Raw genomic sequence first — 21,364 nt, forward strand, 5'->3', positions numbered from 1 at the left:
ATTCTCTGTAATATTGGAATCGTTTGAAAAGTAATTAGGTGGAAAGGGGAAAGAAATTGTTTCAAAGGTATTAATGTAGACAATTCAGGGCATTTTTTGAATTATTTATTTGAAAAAAAAGTATTTTTAAAATAATGGAAATGCTAAAAGAACAGAACTGAAATGTTGTCTGGAGTCCTGAAGAACATAACAATGGATGTTAGATGTCTATAAATGTAATGAATCGAATCATCAACATGTTTAACACACTGTATCTAAAATGTTCAGTGAAGCTAAAACACTGTTTACAGAAATACCTGAAACATCACAGAATAAAGTCACAATACACTGGCCAGTTAAACTCTACCTCAAAACAATGTCAAGCTACTGCAGGATAATAGCAATGTCAAAATTAGCACTCTATAGATAAGACCCACAAATTGCAAAAACACAAGACAGGCCAGAAAACTCCACAAATGTGACGGTAATAACAACCTTCAGTGCACAACTGCAGTGCAGCAATGTTGCATTCACTTAAAATGCAGCAGTCGTGTCATTGTCGCTTAAAACTGAATTGAGTTCCAGTACAGGGAATTCACCTCAAGTATGGAAAGGGCTAAGGACCAAAGCCATGAAGGCTAATATGTTGGAATGCTAGCTCTAATAAATGACAAACGTTTATGGAAATTAAAATGATTCAGTTTTCTGACTTAATTAAATTCTATTTATGCCAAAATCAAATGCAGAAGATGTACATGAAATGCAACTATTGATAGAGATTCCTGACCTCTATATGATCATTACCTTCTATTCCATATCTCTTCTGCAATACAATGATTTTGAATGTGTGTGTCACCACCAAAAAAGGAAATATTATAATATTTAGTAGAAAGCAAGTTAGGAAGTAAGAAACTAGTAGTATGCATGGTTTACTATAAATATATGGAAGTTAATGAATGCCAGTATTATGATACAATAATTTAAAGTGAAAATGAAAAGGAAAAAAGAAAAATGAAACTCAAATTTTAAGGTTAACATTTAAAAAATACATAAAATAGCCAAAATTTTAATAATACCTCCACTAACAAGTAAATCTTCAAGCATAGCTTTCTACACAGCACATAACTAACGCTATAAAAGTTCAGCTTCATACAGACACATAAATGACCACCCGGTTATCAAGACGCTTCCTGTAGACACAGCCTACCTGAGTCACCTCAAACAGAGCTGATAATGACAAATGAAACCCTGGTTAGTGATGGTATTTACCTCCATGAGAACGACCCCATGCTGCCCAGCGTGGAGATGTTCACCTCACGGCTCAGTCTAACTTCTCCTCGCTCTCTAACTTATCTTCTCCTCTCCTCTCTCTAGAGCTGCGACTCTGTTTACAGCTCAAACTTAGCAAACCGCGCACACATTGTCCCGCTAATTAAGTTCAATGATTTCGGCAGCAACAAGTGGCATCTGGGCTGATTCTGAGAGGAGAGAACTCGAGAATAAAGGACAGAGAGGAGAATGGAAGAGAGGGTCATTTTTCTTTCTTTTTCTTTTTTGAAAGTGGGACAAAAAGTAAGTGAGGAGGAAAGAGGTGAAAAAAGAGCCGGCCTCCCCACCCCCCTCCTCCTTTAAATGGACTCCACCGCCACTCCGTTAAAGTGTAGAAGACCACCCCACCCTCCACCCCCCATCTTTCTCGTTAAGTAATTAGTGTGCAGTGTATTTAAAGCAGAGGGTGGAGGAGTGTGTTCAGGGTTGTGGGGGGGTGTTTCGGCCCTATTCTGAATTCTGATCAGCGAGTCGGCTGAAAACAAGAGTTAGCTTGGCACTGCCGGGCCAAGGAAGGCTTTTCTCATGCTAAGCAGGGCCTAAGTAGGCCAATTACAGGGCCAGCCTCGGTCTTGGAGCCATTCTCCGGCTTAAAACAAAAGGGCCCTTGTCTTAAATAAAGTCAGTCACACACAGAGAGAGGCAGAGGGAGTCAGACACAAAGGCACACAGTCACACACCATTTCAGTCATCCTGTGTGTTTCTGTGTGTGTGTGTCGTCAGGGGGTAAAAGGAGGTTCCCACTAAAACAAAAAGGGGTCTCATTGATTGTGGTCGCTTTTCTTTCTTTTCTTTTCTTTCTTTTTCTCCCCGTCCTCAAACATCGAGCCAGGCTGGTTGGTCACCCCGGCAACTAGACAAGCTGGAGAAGAGAGCAAATGTGCGTTTGTCTCGCCGTCTGCGACTCTTAAACATTTATCTTACATGCTATCCGCTCTTATTACTCCAGCAGATACGAAGGTGTAGCGTGTGAAGTGGCTACTGTGGGAGCATGAGAAAAAGAACAGATATTGTGACCTTTGACCTCTCAGTGGGGGTGAAGCATCACAAAAAGAAAAAAGAAAACACAACAGAAAACAGAGAGCCTGTCCTTTTCTTTTTACAAACCTAGACCGTCTTGGATTTACTGTAATAGATAATGATCGAACAAGTTTATATTGTGTTTCACGTCGTGTATATTTGCACATATTTTTGATGTTGTCTGTCCTTCATTATGAACTGCAGCCATTTGGTCAGTGCTGGTTGTATTAAAATGTGCCACATAAATACACTTTGGATTGTTTAGGTCACGTTTTTAATTCAACCAAGAACTGCTTACAGTGCTAAAACATGTTTTTGAAACTTTTTTTAACAGGATTCGCATAAACAGAATAAAGTAAAAGTTACAAAATTAAGCAGACTACAGCTCGTTGTTATCTATAACTGGTCCTGAAACCTGTGGTAAACCAAACTCAACATACAAGATAATTAGGTCTAATTTCAAATGAATGAACATGATGCATCTCGAGCTTCTCGAGCCGGGTAGTCGTTGGTCAGAGCCTGTAAACAACTCGTTGTAAGCCGTTTCCTTTTCGGCCTAGAATCTAGAAGACTCAATGTACTCAAACTGAGGCTTTCCAGTTAATACCATATTACAAGTGAAATGTTAGCTATACAATTTTATATGAGATGAAGAAAATTCCAACATTAATAGACTTTAATAATCAACTGAATGTTTAATTTCTTCTGAAATTATTTTTTTATTTAAAAAAAGCATCTTTTCTTATGAAGTCCAGGTAAATTTAGCCAGTCCGAAACGTTTTTCTGACATTTTTGACACCAGATGAATGCAAAATTACATAAAGCAGCATGATGTGCCAAATTGTAAGGTAGGCAGGTATAATATTTAACATTTTCATATGATTTAGTGCTACTGGATGCTGACAGTTAGATCCCAGATCTGCAGGTATTTACTGCAGGTATTTACTTCTAAAAGGAAAAGACAAACATTATCAGAACCATAAAGCGCGATCTTCTGGGAAATAATTTAACTTCATATCAATGGTGTTATTTCTCGAGCTAAAAACTGCAACTCTCAGTTTTTTTCTTTCTTTGAAACCTGAAGAACACACAAATTTTGCAAAATTACAATCTGCCAATAGACACAGTGGTAAGCGATTTGTTGGGCCAATCAGCTTACTTGACATTTGTGGGGCGCTTGCATCGGCTCCTCTGTGACCTACAGTTACCCACAGCTCCCTTCTCTGAGTAGACCTACAGGGATTTATCTTCATAGTGTTATCATTCCAGCTGTACTCTCCTGATATAATCGTCAGGTTCACTCCTCCTCGCTCATTCTCCTGCTCCTGTTTTACTTTCTACATTATCATGTTTTCTCTCTGTCATTATCTTTCTCTATGCGTGTATGTGTGTCTACAACACAGACACACACACAGACACACACACACACACGCAGAGCTCTGTTTCTCACAGAGCTGACTGGGCTCCGGTACCCAGCTGCTCGCAGAGACGATATTAACTAAGATAGATTACCAGAGAGAGAGGGAGAAAGGGAGAGGAAGATGCATGGACACGGACGGAAACAGAGAGAAATGCAGAAGAGGAAAGCGAGCGGCAAATAGGAAATGGAAAGAGAGGACATGATAGGAAAAAGATGAATAAAAGACGGTGAAGAGTGAGGGAGAGGCATAAAAAAAGAACGGAACAAAGTAGCTGGCATGATGGATGGCTGACTGGCTTCAACAAGCTCGACGTTCCTTATAAATACGAGTGTTTTCTGTCTCTCTCCCCTAAATCGCTCCCTCTCCCACTCGACCACTCTGTCCTCGTGTGACTGAAAAAGCAAACGCTCACATGTCATCAATTTCCACCATCGCAGCCATGAGAGACAGACACAGAGAAAGAGCGAGAGAGGGAGAGAGGCAGGAAGAAGTCATTAATTACCAGGAAGTGCTGGCGAGGCAGCGGCGCACCTGTACGCCAGCTTCGCTCCAGCTGACACACACATGTGTATATACAAAGACACACACACACACACACACACACACACACTCCTGAGGGAGAGGGGCCCGGAGGCTGCTACCACAGACTGTAAAACCAGCAGAGACAAGTGGAATAAAACCGGACGCTCACGTAAGACAGTAGAACCACCAGCAGCTCACAGTTGGCGCCATTAAACAACTTAAACAATAAAGAAATAGTGCCCATCAAAAAGCTCAATATTCTGTATTGGAAGCAGCACGTGTGCCGAAGCAGGACAACGTTTGGAATTTTATTGTTTTGTGGGAATTTTTGATTGATCTTATGTGGACTTTGAACAGCATATGTTGCATATTAATTAAATCTATTGTGACATTATATAGTTTATATTACTTTTGATTTACTTCTAGCTTTTATTAATCAATAAATCAAACGTTAAAGTTTATGGTGGCATCAACTGGGACAGATTAACCCACACAGGGGAAAAGTAGCATAGCATTTGATGCTGTTCTCCCAAGAAAAAGCACAGCATCAGTATCAGCGAGGAAAACAGCTGAACCATTTATTGATGTCGCTGATCATGAATAACATTTTCCATTTGATTGTGTTGTTTAAATGCTGCACTAGGACCTTTTTTTGTCTGCTTTTGCTGTGAATTCCTAGATGATTAGCAGCAGCTATTGTGGATGTTTTTTTCCACATCCAGTGACATAAACAAGTAATCTTTCTTAAAGAGTACCCAATCAGGGAACCCCATCCATTAATCTGTCAACTTCCAATATAGCCATTTCATCTCCAGGTCAACTCTTGCTTTCCCACTCACAGGTCATAATTTATGAATGCAGATAAATGTAAAAAGCTAAATTGTCTTCAGATGATGTGCAATGGTTTTGAGATTGCATTTCACCAGATGTGTTCCTGCTTTTGCTCTCCACACGAGCTGTTCATTAGAATGCAACCAAAGCTTGTTAAGATGTGATTCATCAATAGAACTCAAACTACAAACATGAACTAGAAAGAGTCTGGTGCCATCAATCTTGTACTTTTCTTACAGATTCTGCATGGTCACGTGCGCGCACGTACACAGAGATTCACCCAACAAATACCAAAGTGGATGTGTTAATCACGAGTTGTCCTGGAATGGCTTTTACCACCTCCGTAATTCCTTTTTTTTAATCCATCCATCCTCTTCTGCATGTAGTGCAGTATTGCATCTTAGCAGAAGCAAGTGTCACGAGGCACGAGGTGAGAAGCACCGCAGACAGGACAACCAACCATTCACACTCACATTCATACCGAATTTAGTCACCAATAAACCTAATGTGCATGTCTCTGGAGTGTGAAAGGATATATCAGTGCAGACCAGGCCTGTGAGGTGATGGTGCTAACCACCACTCCACCATACTGTCCTTCTTCTTTTACAGTAATTGATGAGAAAATGTATAAATGTGACTTGTGTGGGATATCAGAAGAGCTTTGTTGTTTAATTTGGTTGCATGAGGTTGTTGCTGTGATCATGGTCAGCAGTTTTACCATGGCACCATGGAAGACACTCTAGCACCATAATAGAGTGAGACACTCTTGAAGTCACACAAAGCTCACAGTCACTGCTGAACTAAAGATTAGTCCTTATCATATTTCATTTTCTATTGATCTACAGATGTGTATTTAAAGTAAGTATTACTAAACTTATCACCTCATTGCCAAAGCATGATCCTGGGCTCTCTTAAGGTCTAGACTGCCCAGCCATGGACATGACCTTGAAGGTACATGTTTTGCATTATATATACACACACACACACACACACACACACACACACACACACACACACACACACACACACACACACACACACACATATATATATATAGCAGATACTGTGACTATAAGTGCAGTGATCTTTAAAAGAAAGAAATTAATATTTGATTGACAGAAAGAAGAAAAAACAATAAAAGAAACTGACTCAGAATCATTTCTGCATGATTTTCTTCTTTTTTGAGAGCTTAAAACAACATTATCAGTGAGCTTCTTCAATGACGTGTTAATTTTTTATGCGATGAATTGTTTCATGCCATCTGCTGGATGTGATAAAAAGAAAGGGCTTTTTAAAAGGACAAAAAGTATAAATGTAATTTTTGTTCTTTATGTCAGTGGTTGACTGCTTCAGGCTGACAGCTGAGAGGGAGTGTTGGTGTATCCTGCAGCTTCTACATCTCTCTTCAAAGAGCTGCACAGTGAAGTGGCTGTTGGTTGTGGAAGAAGTGTTTTTCCTCATTCTAGTTTCCCATTTCAAGCCTTTTCTTTAAATGATATCCTTAATGTGGCTGAACACAGAGGTAATGGTGTGATGATGTGCGACAGACGTGCACAGTTTTAGTCTTTTATTTGAGGTAGGTCATGTTTGAATACCACACTGGCATAGTGGACAGTCCTAACAATGTGTGTTGCTTTCAAAGACAGCAAGTGAGCGTCAACCATTTTTTTATGGAGGAGCCTTTATGATGTATTAGTTGCTTTCAGTCGTGCTCTGGAGGACGTCAGGAGAATCAGGTTTGGACACAGTCGGACATCACACAGTCTCAGGAACTGGCAGGTTAAAGAACATTCAGAGCTTATCGACATATGTGATCTCACATGCAGCCTGCAACTAGGAGCAAAAATTCTGGGCGGCATTGCATGTGTGAAAAAATGCTTTTGACACGTCATAGTAGGAAAATCACAGGTGGAACTGGGATTGTTCAGTTCCATTCAGAGTCCCAGTGAGCTGTGGCAGTGAACCAGAATGCACAAAAGCATAAGCAAATGTTTTTCCAGCCTCAGGCTCAGGCCACACAATTCAAAGAGCGCACTAAAGAAGGGACTGTAAGGAAAATAAGACGTATTAGAGTGACAAAAAGAATACAGCATGGCTAAAACAGAATAAAGTGGAGGAGGTTGAAGGATACACTCAGATGTGACAACAGCATACGTTATCATATCAAATTACCCTCGACTACAGGTGGGCAGCCCTGTTCTGACACACCACCATCCCTGTGCCAGAAACGTGTTCGATGAAACAAACATGGAGCTCATGGAGACCCTCAATGCTGAAGTTCATGGCTCTTTGCTGCACACCACACCATAAACACCCAAATCTCTGTGGCTAAATATTCAAATACTGAAATGTTAAGGAAGCAGGAAGTTAAAGAAAAGAAAAGCTGCTCTGTGTCATATGATGAAACATAAGACTGTATGTTTGTGTAGAAAGTTATTTCAAGTTTCAACAGAACAAAGCATCAAAGAAGCCGACAGAGCCAATCAAATTGCAGGACAACACAAACACACAGAGAAACAGCCAGTAAAATAAATCCACCAGAGTCTGTGTGTGTCATTTAAAATGATGCTGGTGTAAGAAAAACCTCAGGGACAGATCACGGCAAACACACACACACACGCTTCTGCAGTAGCGAGGGATCCACTCGCAAATGCCAACTTCCTCCATCTTCTAACTGCTCCAAACACCCAATAGCACACACTTTTACTCAAACACAGCAAGCAAACACACACACACACACACACACACACACACACACACACACACACACACACACACACACACACACACACACACACACACACACACACACAGCAGTTCAAAGCATTTCTCCTTAATTAGCGTTCAACGCTTGGCTTGACAAATAAATAGTGATCATTTAAGAACACTTAGAGAGGAATCAGACAGCACATTACACCTCACAATATCTGGCAGCTTCCTGGATGCAATTAGGGGGATTGGGGGGGAGTTAAGGATGAAGGAGAGAGAAGGGAGGAAAGAGGTAAGAGTTAGAAGCTCAAAGCAAGGAAGCAGAGAAAGGAATCTCGAAGGAAGGAGAGAAAAAGGAAGGAGAGGAACAAAAATGGAGAGAGTAAAAGACAGAAAGGAAAGTTTGGTATGAGAGGAAAAGTTACAGATGGCAGGAGGTTACAGAGGAAAAAGGGAATGAGAAATGACAGAAGAACTGAGGGGAAAGGAAGGAAGAAGGTTCAAAGTTGATGACAAGTGACAAACAAGTAGGGAAGAAAGGAAACAGGATAAAAGAAGAAGAAGAAAAGAAGTGTAAGGATGACAACGAAAGAATGAGGGAGGAAAAAATAAAAGACGAGAGGGACAAAGGTAAAATGGAAGGGAGAAATGGGAAGGGAAGAGAGAAATGGAAAACACATGAGCAGGGGGGAAAGAAGGAGGTAGAGATCAGGAAGGAATGACAGTAGGGAGGAAAAATTCATAAGGAAAAAGACGACAGAGGAGAAAGCCAGGAAGAAAGATGAGGATGGTAAAAGGAGGAGAAAAATGAGAAAAAGACAATAACGGGACAAGGAATGGAAGAGATTAAAGTAAGAACAATCTGAAGAAAGAAAAGAAGAGATGGAATAAAGAGGGCGAGTACAGAAGAACATTAAGGAAAATAACAAATAAAAAATGGAGAGGGGGCAAATGGAAGGAGGGGATCATGAAGGAAGAAAGAGGAGGAGACCGGAAAGGAATAAATGATGGATGGAGAGACAGATTTATATTTAGAGATGAAAAGAGAGATGAAAATGAAAAATAGGCTTCCCTGCAGTGCCATCTTGAACTGATCACTCCCATCATGCATCAGTCCCAGCTGCCTTTACTTTGTAGTTCTGGAGACTTTTTAGTCATTATGACCAGGAGCAAACAGACCCAGAAACAGAGCTCAAAGAATGGATGTTCACATTTCCCAATCAAACACATCCTTCAAGTCAGAGCTGACACGCGATTGGCTGCAGCTCCTCTAACCTTCGCTAAATGCGGCTTCGGGAAAACCGAGTTGAACTGAACGAGCAAAGCCCCGGAGTTCTCCCATAAACGTGAAGACGATGATTCATTTCCATAATCAGATGGTTGTTTCAAACACTAACCTCACATCTTCTAAAAAGCATTAATTTTGGACATTTTTACATATTCGTCCATTAAGGAGAAATTAAGCCCTAATGATGCATGAAAACGTCAGGGATATGAGCTAGTGCCGGGAAACACTTGAAATAAAACTTAATATGACTGGATGATTGCAACGTGACTCTGATGAGGGTAAAAAGAAGCAAATCCATTTAATCTGTTTTCACTTTTATAATAGTTACTAGTATAGGTAGTTAATGGATAAATTAGTTAGGTTTTTAAAACTTTCTAAAACTCTGTTGTGGCTTGGATACTAGATATGACTGCTTAACCTACTTTTGTTGAATTGTTATTAAACAGAAATAATACATCTTTAAAATTTTCTGATGTGCCTCTTTGAGACTCTTTTAATGTATCCACACTTCCTGTTGTTTCTCTCTTATTTTGCTTATTTTACCTTTGGAAACGAATCATATTTAAAGCACAAAAAAGAAAAAAAAAGTCATATTCCAGACCGATGGAGAGTGAGAAATGTAGGATATAAAAGAATGAAATAAGCAATGGTAATTTCTTTTTTAGATTTGTATAAACTAACAATATACAGCAGGGTGACACCGATATATACTTTTTAAGTTAACTTAAAATAGGCATCACCTGATGATTTCCAGGGAGCTAGAAACAGTATTTATGCAATATTTTAGTTTAATTTAAAACATTAATATTAGGGTTTAACCCTGGGAAACAAGATTCCCAGGAAAACCAATCAGTACTATTTCACGATTCCTGGAAAATGCAATGGTGAGAAATAGGAAAATATTAAGCTGGATGCAATACATTAAAAAATATATATAGTCTATTAAGGAAATGCAAAGCATTGCGGTTACATAGCACATGTATGTTCTGACTTCTGCGTTTGTATGGTAGCACCTTTTAGCCAATCATTCGTTCTGTTGCAGGCTATTCGCACCACTGCTATAGCAACCAATGGTGCATTTCCTTAGATTGGAGGATGATGCTGTTAACTGCAAACTTTGTGATCAGGTAATAAGATGTTCAGGATGGTCAACAAGAGGACACCATCAACATTTAGACACTCAGCATGAAGTTCCAGAGGAAATCCCATGAAAGCATTATATAACAAAGCTAAAGATACAAGCCTGTCCTAATAAAGGTTCTGCTAACTTTGCATGAGAATTCATTGAGTTTACGAGCGTAGATTATAATTTAGTCTTCGTAACCTGTCCAGGGGCACATCACCCTGTGGTAGCTGGGATAGGCTCCAACCCCAACTGGCGACACTGAATTGGATAAGTAGAAGAGAATAGATGGATGAAGATTATAATTTATTGCTTTGCTATTACAGTAGGTATGCTGCTTTGTGGTCACAGCCTTTCATTAGCAGAGTGACAGTAATATTTCCTCACACGGCATGCTGAATGCAAAAATGGAGCTTATATTTAGGCTAATGCTGATGACTGAAATTGTGTTTTTAGCCTAAATAATTATCCGAATAATCCACAAAAGTCATATTGTGAACATGTATGCATATTTCTATTTGTTGTATGTAGTGCTGCTTTAAATGTCAGGGTCTAGCTGATTTAAAATGTCTAATTTTGGGGAAAAATATAAAATCCTAATTATTTATCATACAAGATAAGTGTGTATGTTTTTACAGGCTGTTCACTGAGCTATATTTTTAACCTCAGTGTGGACCACGCTCTGCTGAGATGAGAACATTTAAAGTATTTTGCTGCTTCTGTGCTTTTTATTTGTAAAGTCAAAAAAAAATCTTTGAAATGTCCAAAGCTTGGGCTGCATTTCATTCTCATTTAAAGGAAGTTCAAGGTCTGTGGGATCCAGGAAGTTCTTGCTTCATCTGCCACAGATAAGAATCCGAGAGAAGACCTGCAGAACTGAGCTCTGATGAAGGAAACACACATGAAAAATATCAGCTGGCTTTTCCACAGCTCATAGATCAAGACTGGATTGCTGTGTGTGTGCGTGTGTGTGTGTGTGTGTGTGTGTGTGTATGCGTGGGAGAAAGAGAATTAGTGCAGTTGCTGGTATATGTATGTCAGCATGTGTGTGTATGTTTGCATTAAAGTTTCAGCACTATCGTGTGTGTGTGTGTGTGTCTGTGTGTCAGCTCTGCAGTGTAGATGTGACAGCTCAGTTCTGTTCTGTGTCTGTTACCAGCTGTTGTACCTCGCTTGCAATTTCTGTGTGTGTGTGTGTGTGTGTGTGTGTGTGTGTGTGTGTGTGACAGCATACTGTTTGATGTTTGAGACATCAGAAAGGAGACAGAGTCAACGTCACTGACAGAGAGTAGCTCCCTGGTTTGGCTCCGTGATGCCTGCCGAAAACTCGTTAAATAAACACAGTCGACTGTTGCATGAATCAATCAAATAATTTTCACAACCAAATATACCCTTGCAAAACAGCAAGCACACTGAGCTTCTTCTCAGTGCTTCTTTTTCTTAGGAGCAATAATTGAATTAGGAATACTGCTTAGAGTAAAAGTATTTAACATTAGCGAGATGTCTGTGGCTACACCAGCAGCTACGAGGCTTTAAACTAAATGCAAACATCAAGAACTTTAATAAAAAAAAGATGCAACTGGACTTTTTTAGGTTTGTGAATATATTTTCACCTCTCAACCTCTTCGGTTGAAAAAAAAAATCCATTTGAAGATGTTGCATCGCTAGAATTGTCACATTCAGAAACTTAGTTCAGCTTTTTACAACCGAAGGGGTAACAAATGGTGGCGGTATTTAACCCCTACTGGGGGTTGTCCCCTTTGGAAGTGGCCCTGAGGGTCATGTGGGTCACCAAATGATCAAGGTGTGAAAAAAGGTGTGTGCCATTGGAAAGCTGATTCTGTTCACCTGGACGTTGTCAGTGTGTGAAACATTTCGTCATTCATCCAAATGACTTCTGCAGTCTCTGAGGCTCCTCTGAGACTTTTAGACGTCCTATGTCTTTAGTTGTTTAACATCACCAATAGATTGATATTGTATTTGTCCTGTCACCCTCCCCTCCCTAGAACCTAGTTCTGCTGGAAGCTTCTTCCTGTTAAATTGGAGTTTTTCCTTCCCACTGTTGCCAAAGCACTTGCTCAGAGGGGGTCATACGATTGTTGGGGTTTTCTGTTTTGTTTGTATTATTGTATTATCTTTACATTACAGTATAAACACCTTGAGGTAACTCCTGTTGTGATTTGGCATTATATAAATAAATAAAAATAAATAAAATCTAATTGAGTTGACTTGAATTGATATGAACCGCTGTAGGTGATATTTATTTATAATCACTCGGTCATGAGATCAAATTCTATAATTCTATGCTTAACTGGTGCTTTATTGACCTAGTGCAACCCAGCTGACTGCTGAGACTAGCTCTCTCTATCCTTGTCCAGTTGTATCCTAGCTATTCTTCTGCTCCATATAGCTTCCCAGCATTTTTGAATTGTTCTACCATCTACTGAAATAAAAAGAAATCATAAAAACAGAGGACAGCTTTCAACAACTGTAACTAAAGGAGCCCCCAGCAGCTACAGTACATCATGCTATACTTGCACTGGATGGTCCTGACACTCTAAATGTGCAAAATGAATGAAACAGGCACAAACTCTGAGCTGTCACTGCTGATGCGTCAACAAAGACAGAGCATGTGAGTCCAGCATCGTGTGTGTCTTTATGATCAATAGCAAAAAATAAAAGTGTCGATCTCTGCGGCCGGTAAATGAGAGTAAATGACAGCTGAGAGTCTCCTGAGAGAGCCGAGCAGCTGTGTGTGTGTGTGTGTGTGTGTGTGTGTGTGTGTGTGTGTGTGTGTGTGTGTGTGTGTGTGTGTGTGTGTGTGCGTGTGTGTGTGTGTGTGTGTGTGTATTCAGATCTGGAGAGCAGCTGTGAATGGAACACCTCACTACAAAAAAAAAGGAGGATGGATGGATGCAGAAGGAGATACGACTGACTATAGACAGATATGACATAACTTGGTGAGGTTACAGACATGAGGCAACAAAAGCCCCTGTCTGGTGCTGAACCTCCTCAAAATTTTCTGGTCTTATTTGTGTTTAGCTACAGGCCCGTAGATCAAGGGGTATGTACCATAACATCAGGGTGTAGTCACTGTATGAACAACAAAAACAAACAGATTTTCAGCCTGCAAACATCACTGATTGCTGACAATTAACAGCTGTTTACAGTAACAACAGAAAACAAATATCTGTCTTCCTGTTTTTGTGTTTTTCTTTAATTAGAGTTTTTTCCAACCAATGTAAAGACTAACACTTTACAGTTTTTTCTCCACTCATTTCTTACTTCTATGCCTTCGGGCTCCCAATCCATTAATGCAGTTATCACGTCTTTCTTGCTCTTCTCTCACAGCTCTGCATTTTATCACACAGACAGAACAATTTGCAAAACATTTAGCATAAGTATAGACATGGACCGCAGATTTGACTTGATTACCTGAGAGATCTCTGCTCACAATATTTCAATCCTGTTTCCAAACCGGTTCCAGTGTCAAAGCTACAAAATATCTAAGAGGAACACCTAGGTTAGCAGCAGACACAAAAATGATGTCACACCTGCTAGCTCATGTCCTGCTTTGGTGTCGTTTTGACCAGGTTGAAGACAAGAACCATTATGACAATATAATGGTACAGGAGCCGTGATATTCCCAGATTACACAGAAGGGGACGCTGCAACTTGAAAACTTTGAGGAAAAAAATCTGCATACTGCAGTGAGTCCGGCGTGCCACGAGCACTGGTATAAATGTGCTGACATCACAGCTGGCACAACCAAGGCAGTGACTTAGCATAAATATCTCACTCTGAGTTTGTTACGTGGGGATTACAAAACATGCAAAGAGAGAGGGAAAGCTGTAATCCACAGCAGGTCTGCAGGGGTCTCCCACTGTACTTAAGCTGAAGTAATTGAGCTGGGAATATTATAAAACTATTTTGTTTCAAACAATGCATGTAAACAGTGAAGCAAAGTGTAAGATTTGTGTCATCTTCTAATATATCACTGAGTTCCTCTTTGCTTTGCATAAAGTTGTTTGAACCAAACTGGCTGTTCTAAAAGAGAAACACTTTTATAATGTACAAATGGTCCAATAATAATGGAGCCCAATTAGGACAGACTACGGTCAAAGCAGCTTTATGAATATTTCCCTGCATGTAACAGTCTTTGACTTGTCCTTGTATTTTTCTTGGTGGACCAGCTGTTGGGGGCTTGTACTTCCTGCTGCAACGCCATTGGTCAGAAAGGAGCCAATGGGGGTGAGAAGAGAGTCTGAATGAATATGATGATGAACACACACACACACACACACACACACACACACACACACACACACACACACACACACTTAGAAGTACTGCAGACAGAGGAAGGAGGAGATAGACAGAAAATGAGAGATTTGCTTCTTCAGTGGTATGTAAAGGTGAATAAAGACAATCTGTAATCTGCAAAATAAGACAGCAGTGAAAAAATATTTTTAGGTATTATTAGTTATTATATTTTATTGTCATATGCTGCTAGTTTTTAAACGCTGTTATGCAGATCTCTTCTTAGCATCATCCCACGTAGCACCCAAGCGGACGAGTACAAACAGAGTTGCCTGCTAGCGTTTACTCGCTAATTCAAGTCACTGAACCAGACCTCTAGATTGTGTTTATAGCATTGGTGAATTTTAGAACATTTTAATGCTGCTGTATAACAGAAATGATAGCATGCTGTGTTTTTAATTGTAAAAAAGTTTATCTTATTAAGGACCTGTCAGCAGGTATCTGTGTCTATGTGATGCACATGTACAGTTTACCTTACTAACCAAGCTTGCTAGCGTAAATTGATATGTTATCATTGACTCTCTTTTATAAATATGACCATTTCTGAAAATAAAATAAATCCATAAATATGGTTGTGACCGGAATGCTAATGTTAAGGCTTCAAAACAGGAGTTCACAAACCACTGGCTGATGTCAAGCTGCTACATCCATCTTTTATATACAGTCTATGCTGGCAGCAGACAACCACATGACACCTTCCCCTCCATTTTTTTTTCCTTTCTCAAAATCCATCTCCTTCTTATTTCTGCCACAGTACAACTATGATAGCAAAGAAACGCTGGACTTTTTACAGCTGTATTACTGATGCATCAGGTCACTGACACAGGCTATTTTCAACTACTGACGTAAAGCTGCGATGTAAAAGTTTTTTGGGAACATTTTTGTGACTGAAACTTGCCAGAAAATTGAGAATTACTGATTACTGTCTACGGCAATTTTAGGGACATGAGAGAAAGCGTGAGAAAATGCTCCCCCACAAAGCTTAACACAAACACAAAGAAGGATCGGGAAATGGTAACATTGGTAAAAAGACATTATCTTTGTGTCACTCAGGCTTCAGATGCCTGACCTGCTGTGAATTTTATATGAGAAGAAAGTTGATACTGCACTGATGATCTGAAATGACCACATGTAACATTTTATTTCTTAACTGCACCCATAAACACCTCTCACATCAATGATCAAACACCGCCACACAACCACTCAACTTATTAAAACTCAAGTGGATATGCTGAAAAGCAGCGCATCAAAGGGTTCTTTGTGTTTTTAAACCTCAAAGATCTGTATGTTTGAAAGAGATCGAAGAGACAAAAACAGAGTGAAAGATGACAAATGAGAACACAGCGAGGACAGAGACCACAATGCCAAGTTTCTCTCTTTCTAGTCTCTGACCCATCTGATGCAAAAATGTTTGGAGAGCCCTAAAGTGCTCACAAGTTTAGCTGATTGAGGATATTAGCGGTAAACAAGGAAGCCGAGGGGAACGACACACCTGCTGTTCTTCTGCAGGTAAATGTAACTCAACATAGCCCACAGCACAGATCCATCTATAAAAATGACATCGCTATGTTATGTTGCAGATACAGTATCTGCATGTGTATTTAATAGAGTAAATCTAGGTTTATTCAGACTGAAAATTTGTATATAAGTGCATGTGTGTGCACCTTGTTTAATAGGAAAATGCGGCTTCCAAGTGGCTCCCAAAACTTGCAGAGCTTCAAAAACGGAGGCTTCAGCACTTTTCACTGACTGATGTGTGAGTGTGTGTGTATATAGGAAGGGTTAAAGGCTTTTTTTTCATGTTGCATTCCAGCAGAACCTCACATCCACACTGCTGCTGCCTCAGCGCTCGCTGCCGGCCCAGGACTAACCTGCTGATCTGTGAGGCGATAAGTGGATGACAGGCATGCTTTGGTGTGGCTGAGAGAAAAACTGTGTGCGTGTGCGTGTGTGTGTGTAAGCAGTCGACATAGTGGCTTTGGCTTGAATGAACGACAGAATGAAGAAGAAGGGAAAAATTTCAGATGGGGAGGAAACTGATGAAAAACCCCAAACAAGATAAGAAGATATAAAGAGTATGAGACGGGATGAGAGACACGTAAAAAAGTGATGGCAGAAGATCATCTACTCCCATCCCTTCACCCAGATGAGGAGGGGTTTTCTGCTTATGTAGACAGAATTCCCCTTTAGATAGCAGCTATAAGAAAGTCATGTAGTGTGTTTGTGCGGGTGTGTGCTGGCTATATATTATACCGCCAATGAGGGTGTTTCCACTGTGGTTATGGGAGTCCAGGTGATACTCTCAGCAGCAGTGAAACCACAGAAATCCCCATAAAACCAGAGAAGAACAAACAATGTGCTTTTCTTGGCCATAGCAGTGGAAGTTAACAAAAAGGTGTATCCTCAGGCTAGCAGTAAAGGAACTATCTGGAGAATATTAGTGTTAAAGTCTTAAAGGGTTCATCTTCTAGGAAGAAGGCAAAAGATAAGTGGATTTAGTTTGAACTTAATATTTCTTTTAACTACCAAGAGAAATGCATAATTATTGGGTTTTACCTCTTGGTGATTAAACATATTAATGGAACGATTGGGAGACCAGCTTGGTAAAGCTAAAACTTGATCAAAAACTCCAGAACAGCTACCATGTAGCAATGCAGCTTAATATAATGTTCCATAACCATAAAAGTTGAAAAGATTTCTTGGAAGCTTGAACTTTAACCCAGTGTTTTCTCTATTCCATTAAACTTGTTACAATTTGCACACTGTATAAATGTAGCACTTTATGAAGTAATATGAAGTAAATAATAAAAAAAATGTCTGTTCCCAATATCCCATGTAATGCAACAACGTTCTCATTCTCTCTCCATCCTGGTGTTTGGAGTATTTATGCTACCTTCTGTCAGCAGACTCTGGGTTTTGGAGGGTGTCTGGATGATTGTAAGGGAGCACAGCTCACTGTTGTGATGTCGGGCTCTTACACTGGCATCAAACCATGTTTCCCATCCCCCAGCACCCATTTACAGCTTGGTGAGAGTCACAATGACCCTGTCAGGTTCCACGTTCAAAGTGGATGCAAGCAGTCACTAAGGAGAAAAAGCACTCTTGTGCAGAAAATAAACACTGGAAACTACTGTCGATGGACCATTGATGGTACCAGCCATCGCTTTGTGGAACGCAACCTGATTGGGTAACCAAAACTAGTTGACCCTAAAACCTAAAACCCAACTATAACACAAACCATCACACTATATAAATGTAAACTAATATCAGTGAATTATCACATATTCAAAATAGTATTGCACATACTTTTTTTATTTATTAAAAGCACATTTGTGCATCATATTAAAGTTAAAAGGGATTCATTAAGCTCATTTCCAGCTCCACTTTTTTTGGACCAAAAAATAAACCATCTTTGCATAATTTGCAATTCAAAATAATACTTCTCAATCTTATTCTGGGCAGCCCTTCAGTTTATCCTCTGTCTGCAAAATATCATTTTTAGAACCGCCCCCTTTAAGCCAACTTTATTCTGATTGGCTGCCACTCAGAAACACAAAGGTAGCTCATCCGATTAGGAATATTGATCTCTTCACATTTTCCAAATTCATCCAGTGGGCTGGATTGGAATCTTTGCTGGGTTGGTTCTGGCCTCTGGGCCTTATATTTAAAACCTCTGGTTTAAACCATCTGATATAAATATCAATCTGTTCATAATGATCTGGCCAAACTTGACAGTTACATTTCGCCCCAACAATTGGTCCAGAATGAAACGAGTTAAAAATAAGACGAAACATGGTCCACAGAGGATGAATCCTACAGCTTTCCAAATGTCACAATTGTTATTAATTGTATCAATTATTAAACATAAAAGGTAAAAGCATTAAAGCATCCGAACTCCAGTGGCTCTGTGCCCCACACGCATGAATCCAAACATCTGGTTATTTATTTTTCAATCCCTTTTTCTTCTAGTTTACTACAAGATTATTTATTATTTCCAGCCCTCTTAATCACTGACCAATTCTCTCTTTAAATTCAGCTATGATTACATCATTGACTAGTGTAAAATAATCCATTTTCCCAAAGAGAAATTACTTTACATGAGCACAATGTCAAACTGAATAATAGATTTCAAATGAAATGGCAGTCCAGTATGATCATCGAGTGTTTTGGAACTCAGACGGAGGAAATTGGCAGAGACAAAATTATTATGTCTAAATTTAAAACTTCCACAATAACTGCAGCCAAAAATGTGGAACCAAAACCTAAATTAACTCAAAACTCCAACGGAAGAAATCTATTTGGTTTGGTCTGAGACTGGCGAAATAAACTGGGGTCATTGGAAATCTTCCTGCTGTTAGTGTGTGAGCTCATCCTCCCCTCTAAGTGTTTTTTCTCTCTCTCTCTTTCTCTTTCACTAACAGCCGAGGACGAAGCCAGAGGATTTTGGACTTCAGCCCAGCATGTAAATTTATCTGCCATTTCCAAACAATTTCCATCAGGAGCCATTCAGACTGTGTAGCAGGACAATTTGACAGCAGCCCAGTAGGAAAATGGCCAGTGAGGCAGTAATGTTTCATTTATTTCATATTTTTGTCCTCTACGGTTTGCTGTAGCCTCGTACAAAGGCCACAGCTGGATATAAGAGGTGGTTATAAATAAAAGATCAGCGAGGCGGTGATAAATGGAGTAATGGATGGATGGAAAGATGGATACATGGACGAATCAAAGGCTGATCAAGTTAACAAATCAACTGTTAGATGGACAAATGAGTACAAATGGATGGATTTATAAAAAAAAAAAAAACAGTGCTTAGGACAAAAAAGGAAAAAAAGTGGAGGGAGCAGACAGTCAATAGATGGTCAGCTTATATTTGTAAAATAAACAAATAAACAAATCACATAACAAGAAGGTATCTATAAACGTATGGATCCACCACCAAGGACTGATTGCGAAACGCTTCAAATGTCCGTCAGAGAAAACCAGCATATGAATTAATACACTTCCCAATGATTGAATGAATGCATGAATAAATAAAACTTTCAAATGTCATTGTTGAATCAAAAAGACCTCATCAGTCGTTATCAGTCCTATAAATAGCTCCATCAGGTGGGGCATTCTGTGTAGTAGCAGAGCGTTATCACCTCATTTGATGAAGGATGTTCCTCGCTGCTGAATGGAAGTAGTAATCCTCGCAAGACTAGAGGGCGAGAGGAAGCTTAATCCACTCAACAAGAGTTTAAGTCTTGTATTTTTGGATTTAACGTTACGTTAAAAGGTTTCTTTCAATTTCATGAGCTATTTTGGTTAACTTTAGGCAGCAAGTTTATGCAGTTAAATTTAGCCATGAAAGGTAAAGGTTAGAAAGGATTATAACTTGGGTTTAAATGCCTCCTGTGAGAAAAGAAGTACATATTACAGTTATTAATCTGTATGTCTCTCTGCTCATCACTGATTAAAATGGATAGTAACAGCTTACTGTGCTGGCCTACTGGTAATATGAATGATTAAAACAAGTCTATACTGAGCGAATCAGCTGGTAAACTGATGAATGACTAAATAAAACAAAGGAAGAAATAAAGTCTCAGGGGGCAAACGGCACCTTTATTTGATTCCACCTGCATGACAAATATTCCAGTGCCTACAACTGGCACATTTAGCATGATGGAGAAACTGGTATGTTGTCTGTGTGCGTCATTGTTTATGAGGTTGTCATGGCCAAATCGTGTCCTCATGAAAGATCAAAAGGCAGGAAGGCCTTTCAAAAGTCTGAGTCCTTCGGATGCCACATTTGGATTTTTGCTTGTCTTTACTGTCCATCACTTTGCTTTCTGAGTTCTCTCCATTCACACGGATCGACATTAACGGTTGCCCAGTTGCCCCAGGCAACCAGATTTGGACCACTGTCAATCATTTTGTTTGGTCTGATCGGCCCTGCTGGCAGTCGCTTTTCCTGTTATTAAACAGATTCTCTGTGTCCACATCATCCCGAAACACAAGGTCTAGATGATGTGGACATGACATTGATCACAACATCTCTAGAATGCAATTATAAATATTATAACATTATGACAATTATTATTATATGAGATTCAAGGTCATCATTGAATCAATGTCACGATTCCAAATAAGAGCACGAGTCCTTGTTTAATTTCATTTTATTTTATTATTTATTTACTTGCTATCTGGGCTCTTTAGGAATTTAAAAGGCAGGCTCAATTCTATTTCTCCCTAGAAGTGATTTTGGTGGTGCTATCTCAGTTTTGCTTGTTAGCATGCCAACACTTACTAAATAACATAAAAGTTAGTGCTATTTCATCATAAACACTTGAACACCATGCATAAACAGAGCGTGCACAGTGATGTTAATACAACAGGTGCTGTTGATTTTTTGTTTGTGTAATCAATGTCTGGACCTGTACTTTATATATTTTTATGTCCATGCACGCAGATGTCTGTAAGGATCTCTGTGAACAGGTCTGGGATGACCCAACTTTCCTTTTGCAAATTATTACTAAGAGTTATGGTTATAACTCAGACACCAGGCAGCAGTTTTCACAGTGGAAGACCTTTCAGTGTCCAAGACCAAAGAAGGGAAGATTGGTCAGCAGTGTAACTATGAACATGCTCCTTGTTTTCTCTGAAAATTTTTCTCTTGCACATTCTTTCACAGGGGTCAGATTCTCAATGCTGAATTCTGTTGTAATATTCTAAGTGAGAACATTTGGTGCAAACAACCTGAGCTGTGGTGTGATCACAGTCGGGTGCCCCTTCATTGCAGAGTATGCATGACAGAGAGTACTTTGGCCACACCAACACAACCAT

General features: G+C 39.6%; 1 protein-coding gene across 8 annotated transcripts in view; it reads right to left on the minus strand.

The window, feature by feature from the left end:
- The window catches only part of LOC120747519 (transcription factor 4-like), a 241,178-nt gene that overhangs the window by 107,530 nt on the left and 112,284 nt on the right, over positions 1-21,364 (minus strand). The window contains exon 1 of one of the 8 annotated variants that reach the window (XM_040053461.1): positions 1,249-1,589. The exons of the other annotated variants lie outside the window; for them this stretch is intronic. Coding sequence (XP_039909395.1) covers positions 1,249-1,254 — 6 coding nt within the window. The 5' untranslated portion in view covers positions 1,255-1,589. Of the gene's footprint in view, positions 1-1,248; positions 1,590-21,364 lie in introns of those variants that run through there. 8 annotated transcript variants of the gene reach the window in all.

Source organism: Simochromis diagramma, unplaced genomic scaffold, assembly GCF_900408965.1.
Source record: "Simochromis diagramma unplaced genomic scaffold, fSimDia1.1 OVJJ01000596.1, whole genome shotgun sequence".
Taxonomy (NCBI): domain Eukaryota; kingdom Metazoa; phylum Chordata; class Actinopteri; order Cichliformes; family Cichlidae; genus Simochromis; species Simochromis diagramma.